This window comes from Brassica napus, chromosome C5 (genome assembly GCF_020379485.1).
Source record: "Brassica napus cultivar Da-Ae chromosome C5, Da-Ae, whole genome shotgun sequence".
NCBI lineage: Eukaryota > Viridiplantae > Streptophyta > Magnoliopsida > Brassicales > Brassicaceae > Brassica > Brassica napus.
In genome coordinates, this window is record NC_063448.1 from 18,110,246 (window position 1) to 18,136,971 (window position 26,726).

The 26,726-nt window shown below is 37.1% G+C and overlaps 4 protein-coding genes and 2 non-coding genes across 7 annotated transcripts; all 6 read left to right on the forward strand.

The window, feature by feature from the left end:
- The first annotated feature begins 1,662 nt into the window (after positions 1-1,662).
- On the forward strand, positions 1,663-3,835 carry LOC106367434 (anthranilate synthase beta subunit 1, chloroplastic). Its single transcript, XM_013807204.3, has 8 exons — positions 1,663-1,921; positions 1,999-2,180; positions 2,640-2,710; positions 2,776-2,813; positions 2,918-3,028; positions 3,108-3,207; positions 3,314-3,449; positions 3,546-3,835. Exons 1-8 carry the CDS (start codon positions 1,810-1,812, stop codon positions 3,648-3,650), a joined length of 855 nt encoding a protein of 284 aa, XP_013662658.1. The 5' UTR covers positions 1,663-1,809; the 3' UTR covers positions 3,651-3,835.
- A 7,313-nt stretch (positions 3,836-11,148) lies between these two features.
- On the forward strand, positions 11,149-11,787 carry LOC125587128 (secreted RxLR effector protein 161-like). Its single transcript, XM_048757284.1, has one exon. The coding sequence runs from the start codon at positions 11,149-11,151 to the stop codon at positions 11,785-11,787; it is 639 nt and encodes a 212-aa protein (XP_048613241.1).
- A 586-nt stretch (positions 11,788-12,373) lies between these two features.
- Positions 12,374-16,359, forward strand: LOC106367435 (microtubule-associated protein 70-2). Of its 2 annotated transcripts, none has more exons than XM_013807205.3 (12): positions 12,374-12,593; positions 12,711-12,991; positions 13,091-13,176; positions 13,759-13,824; positions 13,913-14,083; positions 14,188-14,358; positions 14,439-14,594; positions 14,688-14,834; positions 14,924-14,995; positions 15,092-15,634; positions 15,728-15,915; positions 16,000-16,359. In XM_013807205.3, the coding sequence occupies exons 2-12, from the start codon at positions 12,751-12,753 to the stop codon at positions 16,037-16,039; spliced, it is 1,881 nt and encodes a 626-aa protein (XP_013662659.1). In that variant the 5' UTR covers positions 12,374-12,593; positions 12,711-12,750; the 3' UTR covers positions 16,040-16,359. The 2 variants fall into 2 exon arrangements, with proteins under 2 accessions (XP_013662659.1, XP_013662660.1); XM_013807206.3 differs by having other exon boundaries at positions 12,455-12,593; positions 12,722-12,991.
- Positions 16,360-16,715: 356 nt separating this feature from the next.
- On the forward strand, positions 16,716-16,802 carry LOC125588186. The gene has a single exon (XR_007324580.1). It is a non-coding gene; the product is annotated as a small nucleolar RNA Z159/U59 (small nucleolar RNA).
- Positions 16,803-16,886: 84 nt separating this feature from the next.
- LOC125588184 lies at positions 16,887-16,973 on the forward strand. The gene has a single exon (XR_007324578.1). It is a non-coding gene; the product is annotated as a small nucleolar RNA Z159/U59 (small nucleolar RNA).
- Positions 16,974-24,726: 7,753 nt separating this feature from the next.
- LOC106363281 lies at positions 24,727-26,724 on the forward strand. Its single transcript, XM_013803055.2, has 2 exons — positions 24,727-25,872; positions 25,987-26,724. Exons 1-2 carry the CDS (start codon positions 24,727-24,729, stop codon positions 26,722-26,724), a joined length of 1,884 nt encoding a protein of 627 aa, XP_013658509.2.
- Positions 26,725-26,726: the final 2 nt, after the last annotated feature.

Below are 26,726 nucleotides of genomic sequence, written 5' to 3' on the forward strand. Positions count from 1 at the left end.
TTCTCTTCATTCTTTCTTTAAATAAAAATTACGGATTTACCTAATGTGGATATTAATGATTTTGAATAATAAAGATTTAATAAAAAATTAGTGTATCCTCTATCATATTTTTAATTTATAATATTATAATAAATTAAACAACTACATTTATATGACCATATAATAAAATTTTAGATTTTCTGTATATGTTATATTTTGATTTTTGTAAACAACTATAATTCCTAAAACTGTTATAAGTCTCACATTCAAATTTTTGTGTTCCATAGTTTAAAATATTTTATATGACAAGATACAAATGATTACAAAATCATATAAGTAGGAAGTTTCATTTAATAAATATTAAGATTAAAATACATATATATATATATATATATCATTTAAATTAAATTATATACCATATAAATTTTGAAATTTTCTTTGAAAATGCTTTTTGATAAAAGCTTGGAAAAATATTGAAAACTTAATATTTAAATTTTAAACTTTGCAGTGAAATTTTTACAAAAATTATAAATTACTAAAACTATTAATTTCACAATGAAAATTTTGTTATCACTGATTTAATGTCTTTGTAATAAAATATACAAATGATCAAAATATCATATGGGTAAGCATCATTTAATATAAATCAATATTAAAAATACATTATATATATATATGTTAATATAATTTAAATTTAATTGTATACCATATAAAATAGAAAAGGTGATTGTTTGCATTAATGAAATTTATTTATGTGTTCACACCAATTTAATTATATACGTAATAGTTACTGACTTTTTAATTGGGGCAATTCTCTTAAATAAAACATTTTTAAGTTTTTGTCATAAAAAGAGCTCCCAAGAAATAAATGACCAAAACATGTTTTAGTAAAGAGACAAAAGACTCTTATACACTAGATATATAAATATAAATAAAAAAGAATAAAAAAATATTTTTATAGATTCAAATTATATGTTTTCAAATTTGAACTTTTTTATTAAAAATATTTTGAATTTTTTAAATATTTTTTTATTTTTTCAAATTTTCTTTTTGGAATACGAAAATGCTTTTTAAAGTTGTTTTAAATTTTTAATTTTTAAACTTTTAATATTTATTTTTATTTTTTCAAATTTTAAGCCTCAGTCCAAAATTCTATCTCTTAATTCTAAACCCTAAAATCTAGATTAGTTAACCTTATGGGTATGAGTGTATATTTATTTATAATAAAACATTTTGGTCATTTTGATTTGTAAGGGTTATATTTGTGATAAAAACTTTTTAGGGCTATCTAAGAATAATTCTTTTTTAATTATTTAATATATATATTATTCTTTTTATTCAACATATATTTATTATTTTATAATATATAAAAAATACATAAAATATATATATATATATATATAATGCTCGTCATGTGCAAAGCACAGATATTAACTCTTAACCTAGTACACATATATAGATGTTGTTTGTAGTAATGAATGGCATTAACACAATCATAGACCAGTCATACAAAATCGTCTCCTGTAAGAAATCTGTATTAGATTTGATGGCTGCTCGACTCAGCTTACTACTAATTCTCAACTCCATTTTAGATTAATTATTGGTTAGACTTAGACTTTGACCCACAAAAGAACCATCTATTACAATATGACTCACCTACTGATTAATAAACACGTGGTCCATGTTTTACATAAACGCATCGTTTTACCTGCCACTTCCCAATTCTCTCTCTCTCTCTCTCTCACAGAGCCTTCCTTCTTTATAAAATCTCCTCTCTCTCTCTCTTCGAACCAGAGAAAGGACTATAGGAGAATCTGTGCTTTCCGACAAATGGCGGCTAGTACATTCCACAAGTCTTCTTCTTGTCTTCTCCAACCCAAGCCCGGATCAACCACACGCCTAGACCCTTCCTCTCTCGTCAAGCCCTGTCCGAATCCGACCAGTAAGTCTCGTTGTTTCTTAAGCGTTATTGGATTCAAAAGGTTTAATATTTTTTTGTTCTTTCCCTCTGGTTGATAGGAGTTTCGGTGTCGGGGAAGAGTCGTAGATATGTCGTTACGAAAGCTGCGATTGAAATGTCGCAATCGAACTCGACACCTTCCTCTTCCGTTGTTGTCAATTCATCTAGTAAGCAGCACAAGGGTGGTGGTCCCATCATCGTGATTGATAATTACGACAGCTTCACCTACAATCTCTGTCAGGTTCCCACTACGAGAACCCTCGATAGATTATGGTCCTGGTTAATTGCAAGCTCTTAGCTTTATAGGAATGTGTTCAAGTATTCATTGTTAAGATAATTATGTTTCACAATTCTAATCTTCGTTGGACAGAACTATATAATATTGTAAGATGATTCTCTCGTGTGTCGTTTATGTCCACACGTTGAATCTTATTGTGGAAAGGCATTAGTTCTCTAGAGAATAGTGTTTTTTTTTTCATTTGTATGTTTTGTCGTTGTAGTTCTTGATCCATCAAAAGCTGATACGGTCACTTCTTTGAACTTTAGATTAGTTTATTCCTAGTACTCGCTCTGTCTCGTGAAGTTCATTTGCTGCTCATGTCTGACTTCTAGCTCTCTCCTCCACGCATAATGGTGTCAAGTGCATCCAATTTGTCTTTCTCATCATATAGTTTCTGTATTCCTATGTTTTATTAAATAGTATCTGGGAGAGGTAGGATGCCATTTTGAAGTTTACCGCAACGACGAACTTACAGTAGAGGAGCTGAAAAGGTGAGAATAAACCAATATTCATTCTGCTTAAATCGGTGAGTGTTGATTTTCCTTTTGTTGTGCAGGAAAAATCCAAGAGGGGTTCTGATTTCTCCTGGGCCTGGTAAGTGTTTTAGCCTCTGACATCGTTTTGTATCTTTTATGATTCTTGTTCGGAAGAAAGAAGAAGAAGAAGATATACAGCTTTCTTAATATATTGATTGATAGGTACCCCACAAGACTCTGGGATTTCCTTACAAACTGTTTTGGAACTTGGACCACATGTTCCTTTGTTTGGAGTGTGTATGGGTTTGCAGTGTATAGGAGAAGCATTTGGAGGTTAGTTTTGCATAAGAAACAAAGACATCTTAGGTTTCCTCAACTCAAATGCGCCTTTTGTATGACATGTTGGTTGTAGGAAAGATCGTGCGGTCACCATATGGTGTAATGCATGGGAAAAGCTCTATGGTTCACTATGATGAGAAAGGAGAAGAAGGCTTGTTCTCTGGTTTATCCAAGTATGAATCTAGTTTTTATACTATATATGCTTTCTGCAAAAAACAATAATCATAAGCCTGTAAATATGCGTTCTAAAAAAAAATCTTGTTGGTGTTTCTTGTTCAGCCCTTTCCTTGTAGGTAGATATCACAGCCTCGTGATTGAGAAAGATACGTTTCCCAGTGATGAACTCGAGGTTACTGCGTGGACAGAAGATGGTTTGGTTATGGCAGCAAGACACAGGAAGCACAAGCATATACAGGTAAAAGAAAAACTCACTCAAGTGTTTCATGTTTCTTCTTGCCTTATCCGTTAAAAGAAACAGAACTCTTGAAGTCTTGTAAAAATTGGTTCACAGGGAGTTCAGTTTCATCCGGAGAGTATTATAACAACGGAAGGCAAGACAATTGTCCGCAATTTCATCAAACTTGTAGAGAAAAAAGAGGCTGAGAAGTTTACTTAGGGCTCTCCTCAATCAGAAAACATGAAGCTGTGTTCCTGTAATAACGTTTGCCAATGCAAAATGTTCCTTGTCATCTTCACATTGTTTTTATCATAAAGTTTCGATTGATTCAACAGAAAACTGATGCAACTTCTTTAGCAAAATTTGTATTACAGTAGTCAAGTTGAACACATGGATTGAAATCACTGATGCAACCTCTTCTTTAGCAATGTTCATTAAAGATGTGGCGAGTCCTTTAGAGGTTTGGGGATTTCATCTGTTCCTAGTTTCACCGCATTGTGTTTCTTTCCTCTACTTCTTGATGAGCTTCCCTCAATGAAAAATGTTCCAACAGTTTAATACTTTCCCTGAGATACCACTACCATTAATATATGAAATAAACGAATTTATTGTAAATAGATATTTTGCATCTAAGCAAACTAGAGATATACAAAAAGAGTCAAAACTTATAGATTTACAAGTACTATGGTGATCATATTACCCTTTTTTTTTTATAACGCTGGATATTATTGAGCCATCACCGCAAACATTCAAAACAAGGGAAAAACAAAAACCATACCAGTAGGCAGGTGAAAACAAATGAAGTATAAAATGGTTGTCTGAAAAGACATAACACCATAACAAACCATTCACTTCAGAGATGGAGGTGAGACAGGGGTGTTCCCATTTAAGGAAGAGGAGCAGCGTTCCAGGCTTCATACGCAATTAGATCTTTCAACCACTTAGGTCCACCAGTAGCTATGTAGGACTGATATATGCGTTCAGAGGTTACACTATTGGCTATTCTCTGTGCTATCACATTCCTAGCCTCCAGAACATGGTCCAAATACCAGATAGACCAGATTTGAAACCTTTGTACCATATCATATTAAGTGATCATATTACTTATGGATTAAGAATTTGCCAAGCGATCAGGATTACATCAGGCAATTTGTATTGGCACACACAATGGTCACACGGTTTCTGTCTCATTAGCCAAGCAGAATGCTTTGCAGCTACAAAACCGCTGCATTTAGTTTGAATTTGTTGTCCATTTTAACCACAATTTAAATTTTCTGATTACTTCTGTTATTTTACATTATTGTTTTGTTATATCATTTCAAAGTGCATATGGAAAACACATTATTATTTAGGACTTGTGAAATTCTCTTGTACGAAAAATATAAATAGTAGGACTTACAATAAGATTTTTTTTTTCCCCAATTTGTTAGAGTGTTGTGCTTTTTGCAAATTCAATCTTAATTAGTCTAAATATTATTTATAAAATGCATATTCTTCCCAGCATGTGGCATATTTGAATTTATTGTAACATGGAGGGGAGGCAAATCACCGTCCTATATTATTGGAACCCATATTAATATGCTATATCATTTTAAGGAAATAAATTATAACATTAGTACATATGCGCTGTGAAATGATGATAGGATGGGCATATGTTAAGGAGTGGTATTAGGATCAAAGTCTCTACGCTCCACTAGCGTTGTTTGATTCTTCAAGGCATAGCAAAGAAGTGGCACATGGGTGCATGCAGCTTTCTTCCCTTGCTTCCCTTTTCTCTTTTTCTACTTTATTTTATCCTTCCCTTTCCTTTCAGATTTAATTGGCGACGTTAAAAAAAAAAAAAAAAAAAAAAAAATTGGCGACGTTAAAAAATTTGGTGACGATTAAGAAAGAGTTAGCGGTTGATGACGATACGGTTGATTGATGAAATTGCGTTTCTAGACCGATTGCGTTACAAAAAAAGTAAACTATAATTTGTTACGATTTTATAAAAGTAAGAAATTACAATATCTTTTTTATGTGTTTACTGCAGGTGTGATAACACCTGATAATTTGATGAAGATAAAGATTGTAGAGATTAGAATTATGTATCAGTCATGACCGGTCTTTAGCATAGTGGATGAAAAATATACTTAGTTTCCAAAATTTAAATGATTAATTTCTTTTTATCTTTCAAATTGACATAAAAAATAGTATGTGTATAGATCACCTCACTTCAAATTTGAATTTGTTTGAAATTCTATAAATTTGAGAGTTGACCCTAGTGTTGGTGGTGGTACAAATTTTGTAACATTGTGGTTCTAGACCTATTATATCTCAAAACACATATCATAAGATTTTCTTGATTGACGTTATGTGACAATTTTAGAGTAATTGATTCGCTTAAGTGGTGCTACACGTGTTCTAAGTAGTTGAAATGATATATATTTTTCGAACCAATGCATATAATGATTAGCCGTAAAATTCAGAACGCGGTTCGTCCGCCATAATTGTTTAGCAAGATCCGTTTATGGGCGCTGCCCACATAACCTATTATTTGCAGATCAAGGCAATGACGTCGCCGTTTGTCCGAAAAGCGTTCTTGACACTTTCGTACACGTTTTCAAAAAGCGTTCTCCGCATGTTATAGTTGAGTTGGTAGCCACAAACCAACCCTAACAGATTGTAAATATATCAAAAGAAAATATTACAATATTCTCGAGTAGTACTAGACCCAATGTATTGGTATTTTTAAGCAATATTTTAGTCCCTTTGTGTTTGTAGTGGAAGCAAGCAAGTGAGCACAAAACTTTAGTTAGATTATAAAAAATCGTTCAAGTAAGATTGCAGAATTTCCGACTCAAGAATATCAAATTATATAAGGTATTTTTAAGCAATATTTTAGTCCCTTTGTGTTTGTAGTGGAAGCAAGCAAGTGAGCACAAAGCTACATTGTAGTTTTATAGAACTATTCACCTACATGACCTGAATTTAACCACTACACTAGAATAGCTTCAAAATTTTCTGGATCTCTTAAAATTTATATAGAATTAGAAGGTGTGAAGCAAAGTTTCTTGTCATTTTTGTTCTGAAACCAAAAAGTATGTAGACTCATATAAGACCGGGAAAGTAGCATTCATTTGCTTATATTGCATATTTACACATCTATAAAAGTGATGATATGGCTCGTTATTCCTAACTTAAAGGTTGATATTCTTAGGTGATATCTCTAAGAATATGATTCTAAATGTTAGTGAAAAATAGCAGTTACAAGTTCATATACGTTTCTTATCGTCGTGGTCCATTGATTTTTACGAACCCAACTAACCTTACTTGAGAGAAAAGAGAAGAAGCATTATCCCTCGAAAAAGGAAAAAGGGTAACAAACATATATTTGGGACATCGAACATTTTCCCTCTTTTCATGCGCAAAGCATCTAATCTTCACTAATTACTAATTATACCTTTTTCTTACTAATCATACAATTAAACATTAGTGACCACGTCAACATATTTTAATCATGATTTTGACTATCTACCTTATATTTTATTACCTTTATTATTTACCTTATATTTTATTAGTTCCTCAAATTGTATTATGTTTTAGACAATGTTTCATGTTTCACGAAATAAAATATTTTTCTATTTTAAAAATATTAAAAAGGGTAACAAAAATTATTTAATTAAAATGTTACTATATTTATATAAAATATGTTTTTATTATTTTATTTATCTAAAAGATCATACATTTAAAAAATAAAGAATAGTAGAAATTAGATATGTCTCACCATATATCCTATAAATTGTTTCATAATTTAGTAAATACATAAAATAAAAATGATGTTCTCTTTTTTTTTTTGCAAATTATCGTTTCTCAAAAGAATATAAACCAAAATATAAACCTAGAAATAGAACTTGTGGATGAGTGGATGGGATAGTCTTAAGGAAACATAAAAGCAAATTAATAAGTTGAACAAGAAAAACTGCCATTAAACTGTTGGATAAGCTTCAAGGAAAGCTTAGGAAACAAGTTATTCATAAAAAGGAAAGATGAAGAACAAAATCTATTAGATTTAGGATTAAGATAAAGTTAAGATAAGATTCCTAGATCATGATGTAATAGGACAAGATAAGGGTCTTCTATTACCTATATATAGAGATCTAATTGTAAGATAATCTCATAAGAAAAGAAGAAGAAAGTTAAGAAAGTTTAATAACACAAAGCAAAAGTTTTATTACGTTTGTGTTCATACGATCATACCAAGTTCGGATCCTGCAACTTTATTTGGTATCAGAGCCAGGTTAATCAAATCATGAGTGATTCAGAGACAAAACCAGCTATGAAGTTAAGCGCGTTACCACCCTCTGTCAAAACACCAATGCTCACAGCAACGAACTATGCTGTCTGGTCTTTAAGGATGAAGGTTCTATTTAGGTTTCATGAGGTATGAGAAACCATTGATCCAGGATCAAAGGACCAAAAGAAGAATGACCTAGCTACAATTCTCTTGTTTCAAGGAATTCCAGAGAACATAATTCTACAAGTTGGTGAGCAAGACTCTCCTAAAGGTATGTGGGAAGCATTGAAAGCAATGAATATTGGAGCTGATCGAGTAATAGAAGCACGCCTGCACACACTGATGATTGAGTTCGATCATCTGAGAATGAAAGATAATGATTCGATAGATACGTTCTCAAGAAAATTATCAGAGTTTGCAGGAACAGCTGCATCACTCGGCCATACGATAGAAGAAGCAAAACTAGTAAAGAAGTTTCTATCGTGTCTGCCAAGCAAATTTCTTCAGCTCTCAGCAACACTAGAACAAGTTCTTGACCTAAACAACACAAGGTACGAAGATGTGGTAGGTCGCCTCAAAGCGTTTGAGGAGCGCTTTCGTGGAGAAGAGAGAATGCGAGGAGAGAAACTTGAGGATAATGGAAAGCTCCTCTACTCCGATCATGGAACCAAAGGCAGAGGACGAGGTTCCAACAGGGGTCGTGGGAAAAGAGGAAGGGGGCGTGGTAGTAGCAACAGTGGTGATAAAAGCAAGGAGAAGAGAGATTACTCTCAAATTGAATGCTTTAATTGTCACAAAAAGGGATACTTTGCCTCCGTATGTCCAGAAAAGAAAGAGGACCAAGAACTCAACAATACAGAGACTGAGACGTCAGATAAAGCTCTGTACATGCATGAGGTTGTATTCTAAAACGAAGGGAAGGTAATACCGAAGAAGCTTGAAGCAGACAATAAAGAAAAAGGGATGTGGTATCTAGACAATGACGCTAGTAATCACATGACAGGGGAGAGATCTTTCTTTACCGAACTTAACGAGAACGTAAAAGGGAAAGTCAAGTTTGGAGACGGATCGTATGTTGATATCAACGGGAGAGGCTCTATTCTCTTTGAAGCAAAGACGGGAGAACAACAGCTTTTAAAGGATATCTACTACATACCTGAGCTCAAAAGTAATATATTGAGCTTAGGACAAGCCACAGAGCAAGGCTGCGACGTGAGGATGAGGGACAACTATCTCACTTTACGGGATCCTAGTGGACGTCTACTGGTCAAAGTCTTAAGGTCACCTAACAGACTCTACAAAATCTCATTACAGGTTGGGAAACCAACATGCTTACTCACACGGTTAAAGGAAGAACCATGGAGATGGCACGCAAGACTTGGTCACATAAGCTTCAAGACGATCAAGACAATGGCAACAAAGGAGATGGTTTACGGTTTACCAGAGATCACAGAAGAAAAAAAGATATGTGACTCTTGTCTAGTCGGCAAGCAAACCCGATATCCCTTCCCCTTATCCACGACATATAGATCATCTAATGCATTGGAACTATTGCATGCTGATCTTTGTGGACCGATAAGTCCGGCAACATTATCTCAAAACAGGTACATATTCGTCATTATTGATGATTGTACGAGATACATGTGGTCTATCTTACTCAAAGACAAAAGTGAAGCGTTTGAGAGATTTAAGATATTCAAGGCTCTTGTGGAAAAGGAAGTTAACAAGAAGATAGTAACTCTCCGTACGGATAGAGGAGGGGAGTTTACATCAAACGAATTTCAAGATTTCTGCAACGTCAATGGTATTAAGAGACACTTGAAAGCTCCGTATACTCCTCAACAGAACGGAGTCGTCGAAAGGAGAAACCAAACTCTAATGGAGATGACGCGAAGCATGTTAAAAGCCATGAAAGTACCTAACTACATGTAGGGAGAAGCAGTTAGGCACGCAACATATTTGATCAACCGTGTCCCTACTCGTGCATTAAGGGATCAAACTCCATACGAAAGATTAAGAGGAAGAAAACCGAGTATTGGACACATACGTGTGTTTGGTTGCATTGCACATACTAAAGTGGATTCAGTTCATACAAGGAAACTAGATGATAGGTCGGTGACTTTGGTTCACTTAGGCATTGCACCTGGTTCAAAAGCCTATCGTCTATACAACCCAAGTACGAAAAGGGCAGTTGTAAGTCGAGATGTCATATTCAATGAAGAAGCATGCTGGAACTGGAAGAAAGAGCATGAGCAAGAAGAGACAGAATCTGGAAACTTTAGCATAACTTGGGGTTCAAGTCTTGATGATGGTAATGGTTCTTATACTGTTGAATCTCAACAAGATGTTACCGAAGACGAAGAACAACATCAAGATGATAATGCGGAAACAGAGGAAACAAAACCAAGCATTGAGACGGGTCCAAGAAGATCATCTCGACAAGTGAATACACCTAAGTACTTGAAGGATTATGTATTGATTGCCGAGATTGAAGGTGCTATGTTACTACTATCTATCGACGATGAGCCCTCGACATATCAAGAAGCAAAGAGATATGATCGTTGGATAAAAGCATGTAAGGAGGAGATAGAGTCAATCAACAAAAACAAGACATGGACCCTGGTAAGTAAGCCGCATGGAGTCAAGGTCATTGGTCTTAAATGGATCTTTAAGGTAAAGAAGAATGCAGATGGTACTATCATCAAGTTTAAAGCAAGACTTGTCGCAAAAGGATATGTGCAAGAACTTGGCATAGACTATGAAGAAGTCTTCGCACCAGTGGCAAGGATTGAGACGATAAGACTACTTATTAGTTTAGCTTCTGCTCATGGTTGGGAAATTCACCATCAAGATGTGAAAACAGCATTTTTGCATGGTGAACTAAATGAATAAGTCTATGTGTCTCAACCGGAAGGGTTTGAAAAGAAGGGAGAAGAGCACAAAATTTTCAAACTATCCAAAGCTCTATATGGGTTGAGACAAGCGCCCCGTGCTTGGAACACAAAGCTGGATCAAATACTTAAAGGCCTCGGTCTTTCAAGATGTTCAAAGGAGTGCTCGGTTTACCGTAAGCAAGAAGGTAAACTAGTACTCATTGTTGCGACGTATGTTGATGATTTGTTCGTAACAGGGAGCTCTACGTCTGCTATTAAAGAGTTCAAAGAAGCAATGACTAAGCAATTTGAGATGTCTGATCTTGGATTACTTACATATTATCTCGGCATAGAAGTGAAGCAAGGACCAAATGGTATAACAATAAGCCAAGAAGCATATGCAAGACGTGTCTTAGAAGAAGCGGGCATGGACAATTGTAATCAAACTCATATTCCGATGGAGTTTGGATTACAAATGTCGAAGTCCTTGGAAGAAGCATAAATCGACTCCACCCAGTATCGGAGAAGAATAGTATGCTTGAGGTATCTGATGCATACAAGACCATACATGACATTCTCGGTTGAAATTCTAAGCAGGTATATGCAATCACCTCGAGAATCAAATGGGAACGCATTGAAGCAGGTCTTAAGGTATCTAAAGGGAACTCTAAGCTATGGTTTGGAGTATAAGCGTGAAAAGAAGCAAAAACTTAGTGGATACAGTGATAGTAGTCACAAGACAGACCCAGATGATGGAAAGAGCACAACAGGGTACATATTTTGTATTGGAGAAACGCCTATCAGCTGGTGCTCTCAGAAACAGGAAGTAGTAGCCTTGTCATCATGTGAGGCAGAATACATGGCAGCTACAGAAGCTACGAAACAAGCAATTTGGCTGCAAGAACTTATGAGTGAGATAACCGGAAGTGAAGAAAAGAAGACAGTGATAAGGGTTGATAACAAATCGGCCATTGCCTTGGCTAAAAACCCTGTCTTTCACCGAAGAAGTAAGCACATTCATAAGCGGTTTCATTTCATAAGGGAGTGCGTGGAACAAGGACTGATAGACGTGGAGCATGTGCCCGGGACGAAGCAGAAAGCAGATATCCTAACTAAAGCCTTAGCCAAGATCAAGTTCAAGGAGATGAGAGACTTGATTCAAGTTCAAGAAAATGGCTTGAAGCTTAGAAGGGAGAATGTTGGATAAGCTTCAAAGAAAGCTTAGGAAACAAGTTATTCATAAAAAGGAAAGATGAATAACAAAATCTATTAGATTTAGGATTAAGATAAAGTTAAGATAAGATTCCTAGATCATGATGTAATAGGACAAGATAAGGATCTTCTATTACCTATATATAAAGATCTAATTGTAAAATAATCTCATAAGAAAAGAAGAAGAAAATTAAGAAAGTTTAATAAGACAAAGCAAAAGTTTTATTACGTGTGTGTTCATACGATCATACCAAGTTCGGATCCGGCAACTTTATAAACTTCTTCTAGACAAATCTTATGACATTAAAATAAATTTAAAAGAAAAAGTTGGATACCGTTGTCAACATAATAAATTCAACTAAAACTTTATCCAACAAAATCCTGATTATAAATTCCGTAAAATACAATCACTTTTGTATAAACTTTATTATTATTATTATTATTTTTAAGTTAAACAAAAAATTAATATTTTAAGAGATCCGGCAAACACAATTCATTGTTAACCACAACAACAGTAGAAAACATAGTACTAAATACTAATATAGAATTTTATAAACATATTTTATTAATCTGAAAAGTAAGCATGTTCGAACTCAGTGTTTATGAAAAAGATGATGAGAATAATTAATGCTAATCTTTCCCTCATCCTCTCGCTGTCTTGTCAAATCTATTGGAGAGAAGAGAGAGAGAAACAACTGTAACAGCATTTAAATCTCTAATCTCACATTCTCATCTTTCTCACTAGAAAGAAAGAAGACGAAACAGTTCTCTCAACTCTCTCTCTCTCTCTCTAGCCTCTAGGTTAGCATCATTCTCTCCTCGTGTGGGAGCAGAACTCTCTCCATCTCTCTCGAAATCTGCATTATTATTATTATTCAACTCACTGACGACAGTGCTGCTGATACTTTTTTTTTTAAGACTGTGTATAGGTGTCTAAGCATTTTGGATCAGATCGGAGATGTCGAATGTTTCCGGCGACGGAGATGTATCGGCGAATGCAACTGAACCAACGACGGCGTCGTATCCGTCACTGACTGTGTCGGCGTCGTACAAGGAGAGCGGGGGAGGGAAAAGCTCGGCGAAGAGAAGGCCAATTAGGCCGAGCTTCGACGCAGCGGCCGACAATGAGTTCATAACTCAGCTTCATGGCTCGGATCCAGTGAAAGTGGAGCTTAATCGACTTGAGAACGAAGTTAGAGGTTTGAAATGAACAATGCTTTGCTTCGATCTATAGATTCTGATTATTTTTTTATATTTTTTTTGGTTGATTTAGTTTTCTTGTGTATTGAGATGTGCAGATAAAGATCGAGAGTTAGGGGAAGCTCACGCTGAGATCAAAGCGCTTAGGTTGTCTGAGAGACAGAGAGAGAAAGCTGTTGAAGAGGTTTCTTCTTCTTCTTCTTCTTCTTCTTGTCTGTTTATCAATTCTTCGAAGGATGTTCTTGTCTGATTCTTTTTTTTTTTTTTTTGAGATGTAGCAATTCTTTTAAGGAAGTTCTTGTCTGATTTGTTTTGTTGTTTTTCTTGTCTTATTTTTTTGTTTGTTGAGATTTAGCAATTCTTTAAAGAAAGTTCAGTCATTTTCTTGATTTATTTTTGGTAGATTTTTTTTGGATTCAACTAATTAATAATGGTTGAGTTTAGATCTTTCATTCACCACAAAGTCTTTAACATGAAATGGTTCAGTTGCATTTATCCCAAGTGCATTCAGGATCTTACTGCCCACTTAGTTCTTCGAACAATTCTTACATCATGCGTTTGTTCTTGACTACTATAAACTGTCAGAGTTTTGAAGACTGGACCTGTTATTTGTATTGACTTTTCCTCTTATGTGTTAGCTTACGGAGGAGTTTTATGTTTTAAACTGTCAGAAAGACTGGACCTGTTATTTGTACATTCTCTTTCTTGGTTGCAAGTAGTGAGCTTTCATTATCTCGTGGATTGACTTTTCCTCTTTATGTGTTAGCTTACTGAGGAGCTTGCCAAGCTGGATGAGAAGCTCAAGTTGACCGAATCCATCCTCCAAACCAAAGTATTGGCTTTATAATCCTTCCTTAAGCTCGATTATGTTCATCTCTCATTCTTTATATTAAACAGACATATTATTAACCGTGTTGCAGAATCTAGAAATCAAGAAAATCAATGAGGAGAAGAAAGCATCAATGGCTGCTCAGTTTGCTGCTGAAGCCACCTTAAGAAGGGTCCACGCTGCACAAAAAGATGATGACATGCCTCCAATTGAAGCCATCCTTGCTCCACTAGAAGCTGAGCTTAAGCTTGCACGCTCAGAGGTATCTTTAAATTTGCCTTTTCATAAGTTTAATTGCTTCCTCTCTCTCTCTCTCTCTACCTTTATATTGAAGTCACTATTCAACTGCTTTGTGTTTCTGAATAGATTGGGAAGCTTCAAGAAGACAACAGGGCTTTGGACCGTCTGACGAAATCAAAGGAAGCTGCTTTGCTTGATGCTGAGAGGACCATTGAAGGTGCCCTGGCAAAAGCAGCCATGGTTGATGATCTTCAAAATAAGAATCAGGAGTTGATGAAACAAATAGAGATCTGTCAGGTTCTGTAGTTATCTTCTTCTTCTCTGTAGTTATTCTAAACGCCACGTGTCATCTGATTAATTTGATCTTTCTGTTTTAGGAAGAAAACAAGATTCTAGACAAGATGCACAGACAGAAAGTTGCTGAAGTTGAGAAGCTCACTCAGACAGTACGAGAGCTGGAAGAGGCTGTTCTTGCTGGTGGTGCTGCTGCAAATGCCGTCAGGGATTACCAGCGAAAATTCCAAGAGATGAATGTAACTAACTATACACACTATAAAGTCTCTTGTCTGTTGCTACATTAATTCTTTATTGATGAAGAGATTCTGTTCTTGCTGTGTCTTTTTCAGGAAGAGAGGAAAACTCTAGACCGAGAGCTTGCACGTGCAAAGGTTACAGCAAACAGAGTTGCCACGGTGGTAGCAAACGAATGGAAAGATGGTAATGATAAGGTGATGCCTGTTAAGCAATGGCTTGAAGAAAGAAGGTTCCTACAGGTTTAAATCCCCTCTCTCCTAGATTCTTAGGATGCAAATAAATTATCATGTCAACATTCTCTCACCTATTGATTCTCAATTCTCTGCAGGGAGAAATGCAGCAGCTTCGAGATAAGCTTGCCATAACAGACCGAGCTGCTAAATCCGAAGCTCAGTTAAAAGTAATGGATCTTATCTCATATTAGTCATCTTCTCTCATTTAATCTTGTTACAAGAAAAGAAAAGTAAAATATTTGTTTGTGCGTGCAATTTACCAGGAAAAGTTTCAACTCCGGCTTAAAGTGCTTGAGGAGACACTTAGAGGAACATCAAGCAGCAGGAACACACCAGAGGCAAGAAGCATGAGTAACGGACCCACCTCTCGCAGGCAGTCTCTTGGTGGATCTGACAACTTACAAAAGTTTCCATCAAACGGTGCTTTTTCAAAGAAAGCTCCAGTTTCTCAGATGAGACATTCCTTGTCTATAAACTCAACTTCTGTGCTGAAGAATGCTAAAGGAACATCCAAGTCATTTGATGGAGGAACAAGATCTTTGGACAGGGGCAAGGCACTCTTAAACGGACCTGGGAATTATTCTTTCAACAAGCCTGCTTCTGATGATGCCACTAAGGAGCCAGAGTTAGCAGCTAACGGGTGGAAAGAAACTTCGGAGGAGAAGCCACAAAGTGAAAACCCTGCAGCGACTGAGGATAGTGTCCCAGGTGTTCTGTATGATTTGCTGCAGAAAGAAGTAGCGTCTTTGAGGAAAGCATCTCATGAAAAAGACCAAAGCCTCAAAGACAAGGATGATGCCATCGAGGTATAGTTTTTTTCTTTTACATGTGTTTGTTTCTACTGTTAAGTCTTGTAAAGGGAGTTGTGAGTATATGATAATTTTGAGGCTTGTTTGTAGATGCTGGCGAAGAAGGTGGAAACATTAACAAAGGCAATGGAGGTTGAAGCGAAGAAGATGAGAAGAGAAGTATCTGCAATGGAGAAAGAAGTTGCTGCTATGCGTGTGGAGAAAGATCAAGACAACAGAGCTAAAAGGTTTTCAAATAGCAAGAGCTCATCCAACACTGCCCAGATCCTTGCGGCAAGGTCTAATATATCGCTCATTTATATTATTATTGTTTGATAGACTTTGATTATTCAAAACTGAATATGGTGTTTGGATATGTGCAGAGCTGCTGGACGAAGCGGATTAACCAAGAGTAGCCAGTGAGATAGCAAGTAAAAGAATCTTTATAGGGCTCTTGTTATTTAACTTGTTTTTTACTTTGTATTGCCATATAACTTAGCATGCTTATGATCCTGAGGGAGGAGCGGAATGTTGACATTTTGGATAACATATTCAGTCTCCTTTTCGGAAAGTTGTAGTTTGTGTTTGGGTGTGTATAGGTTTAGAGAGCCTTTGTATTGGCTTGAGTTTGTGCAACTCTGATTCCTTATTTGTTTGTACTCTACTTTCAGTCTTGGTGTGATTATTCGTTTGTATGTTTGGGTTTGCTGATATATATGGTTTTATATAACTGCTTTTATTCACATGTACTTTGCTCTCTTTCTTCTTACGTTTTGCAAGTCAACTACTTACGGGCGGGTAAAAATTCATAGTCCACAAGTTTTGAGAAAAACAAATAATAGCACAACCAAGAAAGTTATGGGCCTAATAACAAAAAGCCCATTATAGGCCGAGATGACCCCAATGATTGAGCTAGGGTTTACTCACAAATGCCTCCCTCATTCTAGTGGCATATATATACAGTAGTGATGAGGCCGTACCCTAACACAATGCCATCACCTTCGTTGCTTCTCTTCGAGTTTTCTCGCTAGAATTTTTAGATCTGTTTATGTGTTTCTATAAAGCTTTATTCGTTTTGATAAATGCGTAGAAGTAGTTTGCCTCCGATGATGATCAAAACATAACTTTCGTTCTTCCTAGATTTTATCATGCGGAGAATTTATGGAGACCTGAACTGAGTGGAGGCTTCTCTTTTTCAAAAAATCTTTTCTTTTATTTACAAAATAGGTTTCTGAAATTTAAGATTTTATTTAAAACGTATTTGATAGAATACTCTAATGATGTTAAAACTATTAACTTTCGTTCTCCTGAGATTTCATTGTGCTGAAAAATAATTGGAGACCTGAACTGAAGAGTTTCTAACAAATAGTCTAAGTTTTAATTTTTGTTATCGTGATTGTTTATTTTTTTTTAAAATTAAAAAATTTGCAGCATCACACAAGTTTCGCCCCCTAGACTGTATTGATCCTTGTATATTTTGTAAAGAGAAATTGCTGGTGCTGTTAAGAAATTTGAAAGATCTTGTAGGCTTAGGGCAATCGTATGATATGAGATTAATTCAGTAATCTGACCCTTTATCATATTTAACTTTGGTAATGTGACAATCTCAAAAGGATTTATTAGTACTGTACACTAAAATAACTGAAAACAGTGGAACAAACATTTTTAGTTCACTGTATATTGTACTCACACTGGATCAAAACTAGACAAAGCAATAGTTTCCAAAGTTGTTCAACATTTTGAACCAGACACGAGACGGGCCAAAACTGAGCAATCTCGAAGTTATTAAGTTAGAACAGCCAAAATATTTTTTGGCAATCAAAACCCCCACCAATTCCTTTCGCATTACGCTCAGAAACAAGCTTAAGGGACATAGCTACAAAGGACTAGAAAAGGAGAATATGTACAAGTATCCATAATCTAATTCGAAAGGAAACTTCAATAACATCATCTGTAGTTCCTTGAAGCCACACATAAAGGTCGACTGAATTTTCCAGTGGCTCCTACGGGTCTAGAAAGCAACAGTTGAAGGAAAAAGTACTCACATGCTTTCAAGATTTATAAAATCCTCCTTTACTAGCAAGGCTGAAAGCTTATAGAGCCCAGATGGAACAGGGCAGTTCAACTCCAGTCTCTGATAGTATTGAAATTTAAATCCAAGAATTTGCGGAGCATGAGACTGCATATCAAAGAGTTTTTTTAGCCAAGAAAATAGTATCTAAGTTATGGGGAAGAATATATCAACACAAGGAGACATTTCAAACCTTGGGAAAGACAGGAATAACATTGAGTAACATGTCATAATCTCGTTCAATTTCAAAGCAATCCAAAACCTATTCATCAAAACCAAAGGGAGATAGTACATAATAAGGAAGGACATCTAGATTATGGCTGGGTTCGCGGGTCAACCCGCCCTGCATGACCCGCGTTCGCGGGTCAACCCGCCCTGCATGACCCGCCGACCCGCGGATCAATTCTATTTTTTAAACTCAAAATTCCGACCCGCATAACCCGCGAAAGAAAAATCGTAAACCCGCACCCGCCCAGCTAAGATTGCGGGTAACCCGCGAGGCCCGCAGATAATATTAAATTTAATAAATAATTATTTTTACTATCAATTAATTACTTTTTATAATAAAAATTATACATTTATAATTTAAATTATATAATTTTCATTAATTTATATATTTTTTACATATTTTTATTTTTATTTTTATTTATTTAAAAAAAAATTAAAAAAAATAATATTTTTTTTATTTTGCGGGTCGGCGGGTATCCGTAACTCAAATTTGGTTGACCCGCACCCGCCCCGCTAAAAATCGACTCAATCCGCACCCGCACCCGCATGCTGAAGTTTGTAAATCGATCGATCCGCACCCGTCCCGCGGCGGGTCAAACGGGGCGGGACCCGCGGGTAATGACCCAAATTCCCAGCTCTAATCTAGATGCTTCTGTGATATAAAACAAAAAAATGAAAGAAGCGACAGAAAAAAATTACAATGTCGAAAACACGGTTTGGATCCAGGTCAAAATGCCCAATTTGGATCCAGGTCAAAATGCCGAATTAATGATTACAAAGAAATAACCAGTTCAGAAAAGGAAAACATAGGCCTGTTTGTTTCTCCATCCGGATGAACCATCTGGATGGAGATGAGAGTTTTGTTCGTTTAGGCACTAAAAGTACAACTCATCCGGATTTGTTTGTTTAGGCACTAAAAATACAATTCATCCGGATGGATCATCCGAATGACTTTCGAAAATTTAGGCTTAATTTAAAAGTTCATTCAGCTGAATCAATTTGGACCATTTGAATGGAGATGGTTCATTCAATATGGTATAATGTCTATTATACCCCTGATGTAATTCACAAATTACAAACTTAAACATAATATCATTTTGTCACACACAAAAACTGACAAAACCACAAAAATGCATTTTCCCGCGAAAACCTAAAAACGAATTTTTCACGCCAAAACCCTTAAAACGCAATTCCGGACAAAATTGTAAAAATGTGTTTTCCCGTCAAAATGGCAAAAACGTGTTTTCCCGCAAAAAATCGCAAAGACATGTTTTCATGCCAAAATCACAAAAACGCGTTTTCAAGCCAAAACCCCAAAATGCAATTTTCCGCCAAAACACAAAAACATGTTTTCTCGCCAAAACCACAAAACGTGTTTTCCCGCTAAAACCGAAAAATGCGTTTTCTCATCAAATGCATTTCCCGACAAAACTGCAAAACGTGTTTTCTCATGAAAACTGCAAAACGTGTTTTCCCGCCAAAAAGAATTTTCCGCGAAAACCGCAAAAACGTGTTTTCCTGCCAAAACACACTTTCCCGCAAAAACCGCAAAAACGTATTTTCCCGCCAAAACATATTTTCCGTGAAACCCGAAAAAATGCGTTTTCATGCCAAAACTACAAAAACTTGTTTTCACGCCAAAACCACAAAAACCGCGTTTTCACGCCAAAACAACAAAAACGCGTTTTCCTGCCAAAACCGTAAAACGTGTTTTCTCGCCAAAACCGAAAATTGTCATTATCCTGCCAAAACCGAAAATTTTTGTTTTCCCGTCAAAACTGAAAAATGTGTTTTTCCCGCCAAAACCGAAAAATGTGTTTTCCAGCCAAAACCCCGACACATGCTTTTCCGCCAAAACCGCAAAAATGCGTTTTCCCACCAAAATCACAAAACGTGTTTTCTCGCCAAAACCGAAAATCTCGTTTTCTCGCCAAAACCGAAAATCTCGTTTTCGCGCCAAAACCGAGAAATCTCGTTTTCCGCCAAAACCGAAGTTACAGTCGGTTTATTATTAATACTCTTTTTAGTTTGAAACTCTAAAGTTTTTTTTCAAATACATGTTTATCAAATTTTTTTGGTTTTAGAAGTTATTATTGTAGTAAAACATATTATTAATTCAACACAAGGGTATTTTGGTAATTTGTTTACTAAACTCATTTGGATGGAAATGAAAATAAAGAAACAAACATAAGATCCATTTAGATGATTCATATAGATGAGCTATCTGGATGGACAAACAAACAGTCACAAAAATCTGAATGGATGATCATGCAAATGAATCATCTAGATGGAGATGAAAGATGCTGAAATGAACAGCCCCATAATGTACTGGCAGAATCAATACCTTGATAATTCTCATTGTTGCTGGTGATGCATTATCCGAAGAACTTGCAGATCCTCGGCATAAAAGGGTAGCCTTCACTCCACAAAAGAAATACGTTAATAAGTTGTTCTACTGTAGAATCTGAGTTTATCAAACTCCAAAAGGAAATAAAAACTCTGCTGACATATATGTTGGTTACTCTGCTCAGCTATATTATAATTAAACTAGCAGAAGATTTGCCTTCCAACTGGAACCGTGTGAAAAGCAAAAGCCAAATAAGCATTGTTGAAGAGATCATCCCTTTCAAAAACTAAAGACAAGCATTCCTAAGGTGGATTTCAGAGAAAAGGAAGTAAAGAGCGACGATGTATCTAACAATAGAGCACATAAAAGAAGACGAACCAATTTGGCATATCCCTCGCTTTTTTCACGGAGTAAGTTGAACTTTGTCTGCTGGTACAGAAGACGGGTGTTTAGTCGAACCTGAGTAGAACCAACCAGAAATGTAAGTTATAAGCAATGAGTAGAACTTACAATGGTAAAGAAGACTCTTTTACAGATAAATCTTCCGCAAAAGTAACTCATTCAAACTAAATATCACATAAATCAGACCACATTACATATGTGCTTACGATTAAGTGAGATGATATCATTATATCAATATCAAATTACCGCTGTCCCTATAGCAAATTTGTACGTCACAATAATACAGTGTTTACAGAAGTGTTAAACCCTCACCTCTTTCCCTTTCAGATCTTGGGCTTTTATTTTAACCATTTCAGCTTCCCATAGGAACTCCTCCAAAAATAAAATAAAGAGATCAATCATCAGCTCCTTCAGAAAATATACTTTCTTACTAACCAAGAAATGGAGAGATTAGCCAGAAGAAGATGGACAATTTGTGAGACCAGCTGGTCAACTGGATCTGGGAGGACCTTCGTACATTCTAAGGGATTACTGTGGCTTCAACCTTGGAGTTAACATCGAGAACTAACAACCTTAGTAGATATAATAACAACAATTACCTAGCTCTGTCTCTGTCTATGATTCCAAACTTCTTGTAACTATTTGTATGAGGTGTATATGCAATACCTATATCTATATGAGAGGTGTCCGTGAAGTGTGAGGGAGTTATTAATAACTGAGTAAAAGTTGTGAGGGGGAATAGAGGGTCCCTGGTTAAGAAATTTCTCAAAGCTGTATTTCATTTCTAAGTACTATTAGTATTAAATTCTCTTCGTATTACTCTATTTATTGGCATCTTCCTGATTATTCATTGGCTGGGTGGAACATAATGTTTACCTCGCAACACTCTTGGAAAATCCTTCGAGGGACATTTCCCCTACAAAAGAAAACAACTAAGGTACTAAATTTAGCTGTGAACATTAAAAAATTTCAGCCCCTACAAAAGAAAACAACTAAATTTAGCTGTGAACATTAAAAAATTTAAGGAGACGGTAAATGAGAACATAACGAAGAGACCAAAGTATGTTATCATCAAAAACCAATAAACCAACAGGTATGCTAATAACTCCAAATAAGCAGATCTGAGAACTTTGGAACAAGCACACAATGTAAAGTGAAGAAGAAACTGCACTAATAGAGTACTGAAGGTACTAGTACTAGGGTCAAAGTTTCAGCCCCTTAGGCGTAAAGAATCTTTTATGATAAGGAGAAGGTATGCATAAGGCGCCTTGCAACCCGCCAAAAATGAGCCCAACTGTTAGTGGAACCTTAAGACACTACCGATAGCAAAAACAACACATGCTCTAATTATTCAGCATAGAAGGCTATTAAATGATTTTCGTAGTGTCTTATCTCAAGATGCAATTACAAAGAGCTGTATTTCTCGTTTATACTTTATAAGCAAGACTACCAACCAGTCGCTAGAAAGTAAAAATACTGACCAATTTTGTTAAGCGGGAACGGTGATCCCCTAACATCGTAAGCTGCAAAATGAAAGAAAACAATACAGTAAGATCTTCAAAGAAAGTATTGGAAAGACGTACATCTTGAGCTATCTGAGTAACAACATCCGAAAAACAAGAAGCTAACTCTTCTTTCGATGGATTATCAAGAAACTTCACCTTCTCCAACACTGCCTTACAGCTCTGAATCGGCAATTCGCCACGAACCTGATAGCCCAACACAATGCATCTTCGGCAAACTCGAACACATATGCATAGATTGGAGAATATAAAGAGAGTGTTTGTGTGCGTGTATACCAAAATCCAACAGAGCTCGTAAAGGAAACGAAGCATCGGTACGGAGCTAAGCAGCTTGGAACAGTGGTTGCCATTCTTCGCTTCGCGAACAAACTCATCCGTCACGTACGTGCACTCTCAAGTAGCGGAAGAGACATCTTTGACCTTTTCGAAACACTAGAAGACGAAGAAACTAGGGTTTAGACTGCTGGAGAATTCAATTGGCGAGCATAAATAAGCATTCCTGGTGTCGAGTGATCAGACGGGGAAACAAAGGATTTGTTCAAAGAAGACAAAGTGAAATTAGGGTTTTGGGGACATCGTTTGAGTTGATGCAATGTGAATTGAAGATGATGAATATGATGATGATGATGTGTTATGCAGGGGAGGGGACTGTTCCTTTACTAATTTGCTCCTTATACAATTTTGTTCCTTGCGTTTTGTTTCAGCCAAAAGGAAAAGTTGATGACTGTGGTTTACGAACCTGGTACGGTTAAGTTTTAGGATATTGTTTGAGTGGGAGAGGGAGGGGGGGGGGGATTACGCTTTGCCACCGTTAGTTTTAAGTCAGAATCGATAGGGTCCTCTTTCGTGGATTTAAAGGTTGTAATTTTGTATGATGTCTCTTGCACTTCGTTGAAAATCAACCTACTGAATGGTGTTATTTTAAATAAATTCATTAAACGCTCCGTTTTGGTAAAGTGCGATTTTAAAGGCGATTTCGAGTGTTAAGATTTTGAGGATGGATTCGGCTGTGCCGCCGGATTCACCCGTCTCTCCGACGAGGGATAAGGGTGATAAGGAGGTCGGTGATGAGGGCTCAGTGGTTGGAAAGTCAGAGTCTTTAGGGGAAGCGAAGAAAGTGGTTCCGAATTGGCTGTCTGTAGACAGGAAAGTTTTGAAGAAGTACGAGGTTGAGGTTTCAAACAAGGGTGGTCTGCATACCGTTGAGATTCCAGATGATGTCCTCAACACTTCGACGCCGCTGTGGGAGGATTTCGTTGTCGGGAAGTTCTTAGACATTTCTCCTCATGTAGCAAAGGTTCATATGGTTTTGAACAAGATTTGGAAGTATGGGGACACAACAACAAAGGTCGATGTTTATGAGGTTAACACAACAACAATGAGGTTTCGGGTTTCAAATCCGAAAGCAAGGGAGAAAATCTTGAAGAGAGGTATGTGGAACATTGCTGGAGTTCCAATGATAGTCACGAAGTGGACGCCAAGGTCTGAGGAAGAGAAGCAGGAAGAGGAAGCGATTCCTATGTGGGTTCACCTCCATAGAGTCCCGCTCCATATGTATTCATGGGAAGGTCTCAGCTTCATTACTAGCGCAATGGGTTTTCCGGTGAAATTGTATCCGGAGACAATAGCGTGTTCGAATCTGGAGGTAGCAAAAGTTTTCGCAAAGGTTGACGTCTCAAAGGCTTTGCCAAAAGAGATTAACTTTTCAAAAAATGGCAAGGAGTTTGTGGTGGATTTTCACTTTCCATGGCTCCCATCAAGATGCAAGATGTTTGATAAGTGGGGGCAAACGGAAGCAGTTTGTGTGATGAAAGGGAAAAGCACAGAGAAGGAGGTTATAAGAGCAAAGGAAAATCTACAGCATCATAATACAAGCAAAGGGGGCGGAGAATGATCAGTCAAAGGTGGAGAACACCGATGTGGTTATAGCAGATGAGGTTCTCGAGGATGTGGAAACAACCAAGGATGTTGTGAGAGTAGAGGAAGTGGGTGCTCAAACTGAGGATGAGAGAGTTGATACAGGGGAGAAGGAAGTTGTTGAGAAAAATTGATGTTTAGTCTCGCCAACAAAAGTGAGAAGATCGCCAGGGAGTTCTTCACACAAAAAAACAGGTAGAGGAACTTCATATCTCGGCCTCGAAGTATGCGGTTCTTAGTGTAGATGAGGAAGAAGGGGAGGGTGAAATTATGGAGACAGGTCTTCAGTCTGGGGCTGAGACTCAGGGCACAAATGGCAACAATGAAGAAGGTAAGGAGGGGCCTGTGGAAGTTAAAATTGTTACCAACAATATTGGACAACAGGATAATGAGATAAAGGACAAAGGGACCAAGGGCATAACGAAGGAGCAGAGGGCAAAGAAGGCTAGCTCACATGATGTGAATCAGATGGCTACGAGCACTAGGTCCTCTTGCCGCCATCATTAATATGTCGACTTTCTTCTGGAACATCCGCGGATTTAATAAAACTTTGAAGCAGTCCGTGGTTAAAGATTGGTTAAATAATAAAGAGATGAGATTTGAGTGTATATTGGAAACAAGAATGAAAGAAAGGAAAGCAGAAAGGATTCTGAGCACTGTGTTTAGAGATTGGTCATCCATGACCAATTACGAGCATAGTGGAGGAGGTAGAATTTGGTTACTTTGGAGAGACACGGTTCGCATGACTCCGGTCTACAAGTCTGACCAGCTTATCACTTGTTCGGTGGCGCTGCAGAATGAAGAAGATTTTATATGTTCGTTTGTTTATGCAAGTAACCAGGCAGATGAAAGGAAAGGGTTGTGGGAGGATCTATGTAACCATCATGATTCTCCATATTTTCAAGGCAAAGCTTGGATAATTATGAGGGATTTTAACGAGATTCTCGATGGTAGAGAACACTCGGGAGTAGACAGTTTGGTGAGATGGCCATCGGGTATGGGAGATTTTCAAAAGATGGTACTGCTGGACAGGGTGCTAATGAATGACGTGGCTTTGCATAGATTCAACAATGCATACTCCAAGTTTGATCCGGGGGGTTGCTATGATCATATGCGGTGTAAGATTCAACTATTGCCAGACTCAGAGAAGATCAGACGGCCTTTCAAATATGTCAATGCCATAGGAAAGCTCCCAAACTTTTTGCCCATGGTAAAGGAGTACTGGGAGTCTACTGAGAAATTGTTTCTTTCTACCTCTGCCATGTACCGCTTCTCGAAGAAACTAAAGAATCTGAAGCCGTTGATACAAGAGATAGGAAGAGAGAAGTTAGAAAACTTAACTGTTAGAGAAAAGGAGGCTCACAACATTCTTTGTGAAAAGCAGAGGAACACAGTAGCTAATCCCACCATGAGTGCAATCCAGGAGAAAGTTGTAGCTTACGATAAGTGGCTACATGTAGCAGAATTGGAGGAAAATTTTCTGAAACAGAGATCAAAGCTACACTGGTTGGATGTGGGCGACCAAAATAATAAGACTTTCCACAACTCGATCAGAACTAGACAAGCGCAGAACACCATGAGAGAGATCAGATGTCGGGATGGAAGCACTGCTACCTCACATATGGCGATCAAGACAGAGGCAGAGAGCTTCTTCTCAAAGGTCCTCAACCTGGTCCCAACAAACTTTATAGGCGTTTCAGTAGAGGAACTGAGGGATCTTCTGGATTTTGAATGCACCACTGGAGATTGTAGTCAGTTGCAAGCGGAAGTCACAGTGGAAGAGATCAGATAAGTGCTGTTCTCCATGCCATCAAATAAATCCCCGGGCCCAGACGGGTTCCCCTGTGAATTCTTTAAAGCTTCTTGGTCAGTAATTGTGCAGGACTTCACCATTGCTGTTCAGTCAGTGTTTCAACTGGGCTTTCTCCCGAAAGGTATTAACTCGACCATTCTTGCTCTCATTCCCAAGAAGGCTGTTGCACAAGAAATGATGGACTACAGGCCCATTGCGTGTTGCAATGTCCTTTACAAAGTGGTGTCAAAAATCATAGCCAACAGACTGAAGGTCATTCTACCAAGGATTATTGCTGAAAACCAATCTGCATTTGTGAAAGGTAGACTGCTAATGGAAAACGTTTTGCTGGCATCAGAGGTCGTGAAGGACTATCACAAAGATTCGATCTCTCCACGCTGTGCAATGAAAATTGATATTTCAAAGGCGTTTGATTCAGTGGAGTGGTCGTTTCTGCTGAATTGTCTACTTGCTATGGGATTCCCGGAGAGATTCATACACTGGATCAGGTTATGTATCACCACACCCTCTTATTCAGTACAAGTTAATGGAGAATTAGCTGGCTATTTCCAGAGTACTAGAGGTCTGAGACAGGGGTGTTACCTTTCGCCGTATCTCTTTGTGATATGTAAGAACGTTCTATCGTATAAAATAGATCAATCTACGAGGGAGAAGAGATTCAGATTGCATCCCCGGTGTCAATCCTTGGCTCTCACGCATCTTTGTTTTGCTGATGACTTGATGGTTTTTGTGGAGGGTTCAAAAGAGTCAATTGAAGGTGCTCTGGCTGTTTTGAGGATTTTGCAGTTTGGTCGGGGCTCTCCATAAGT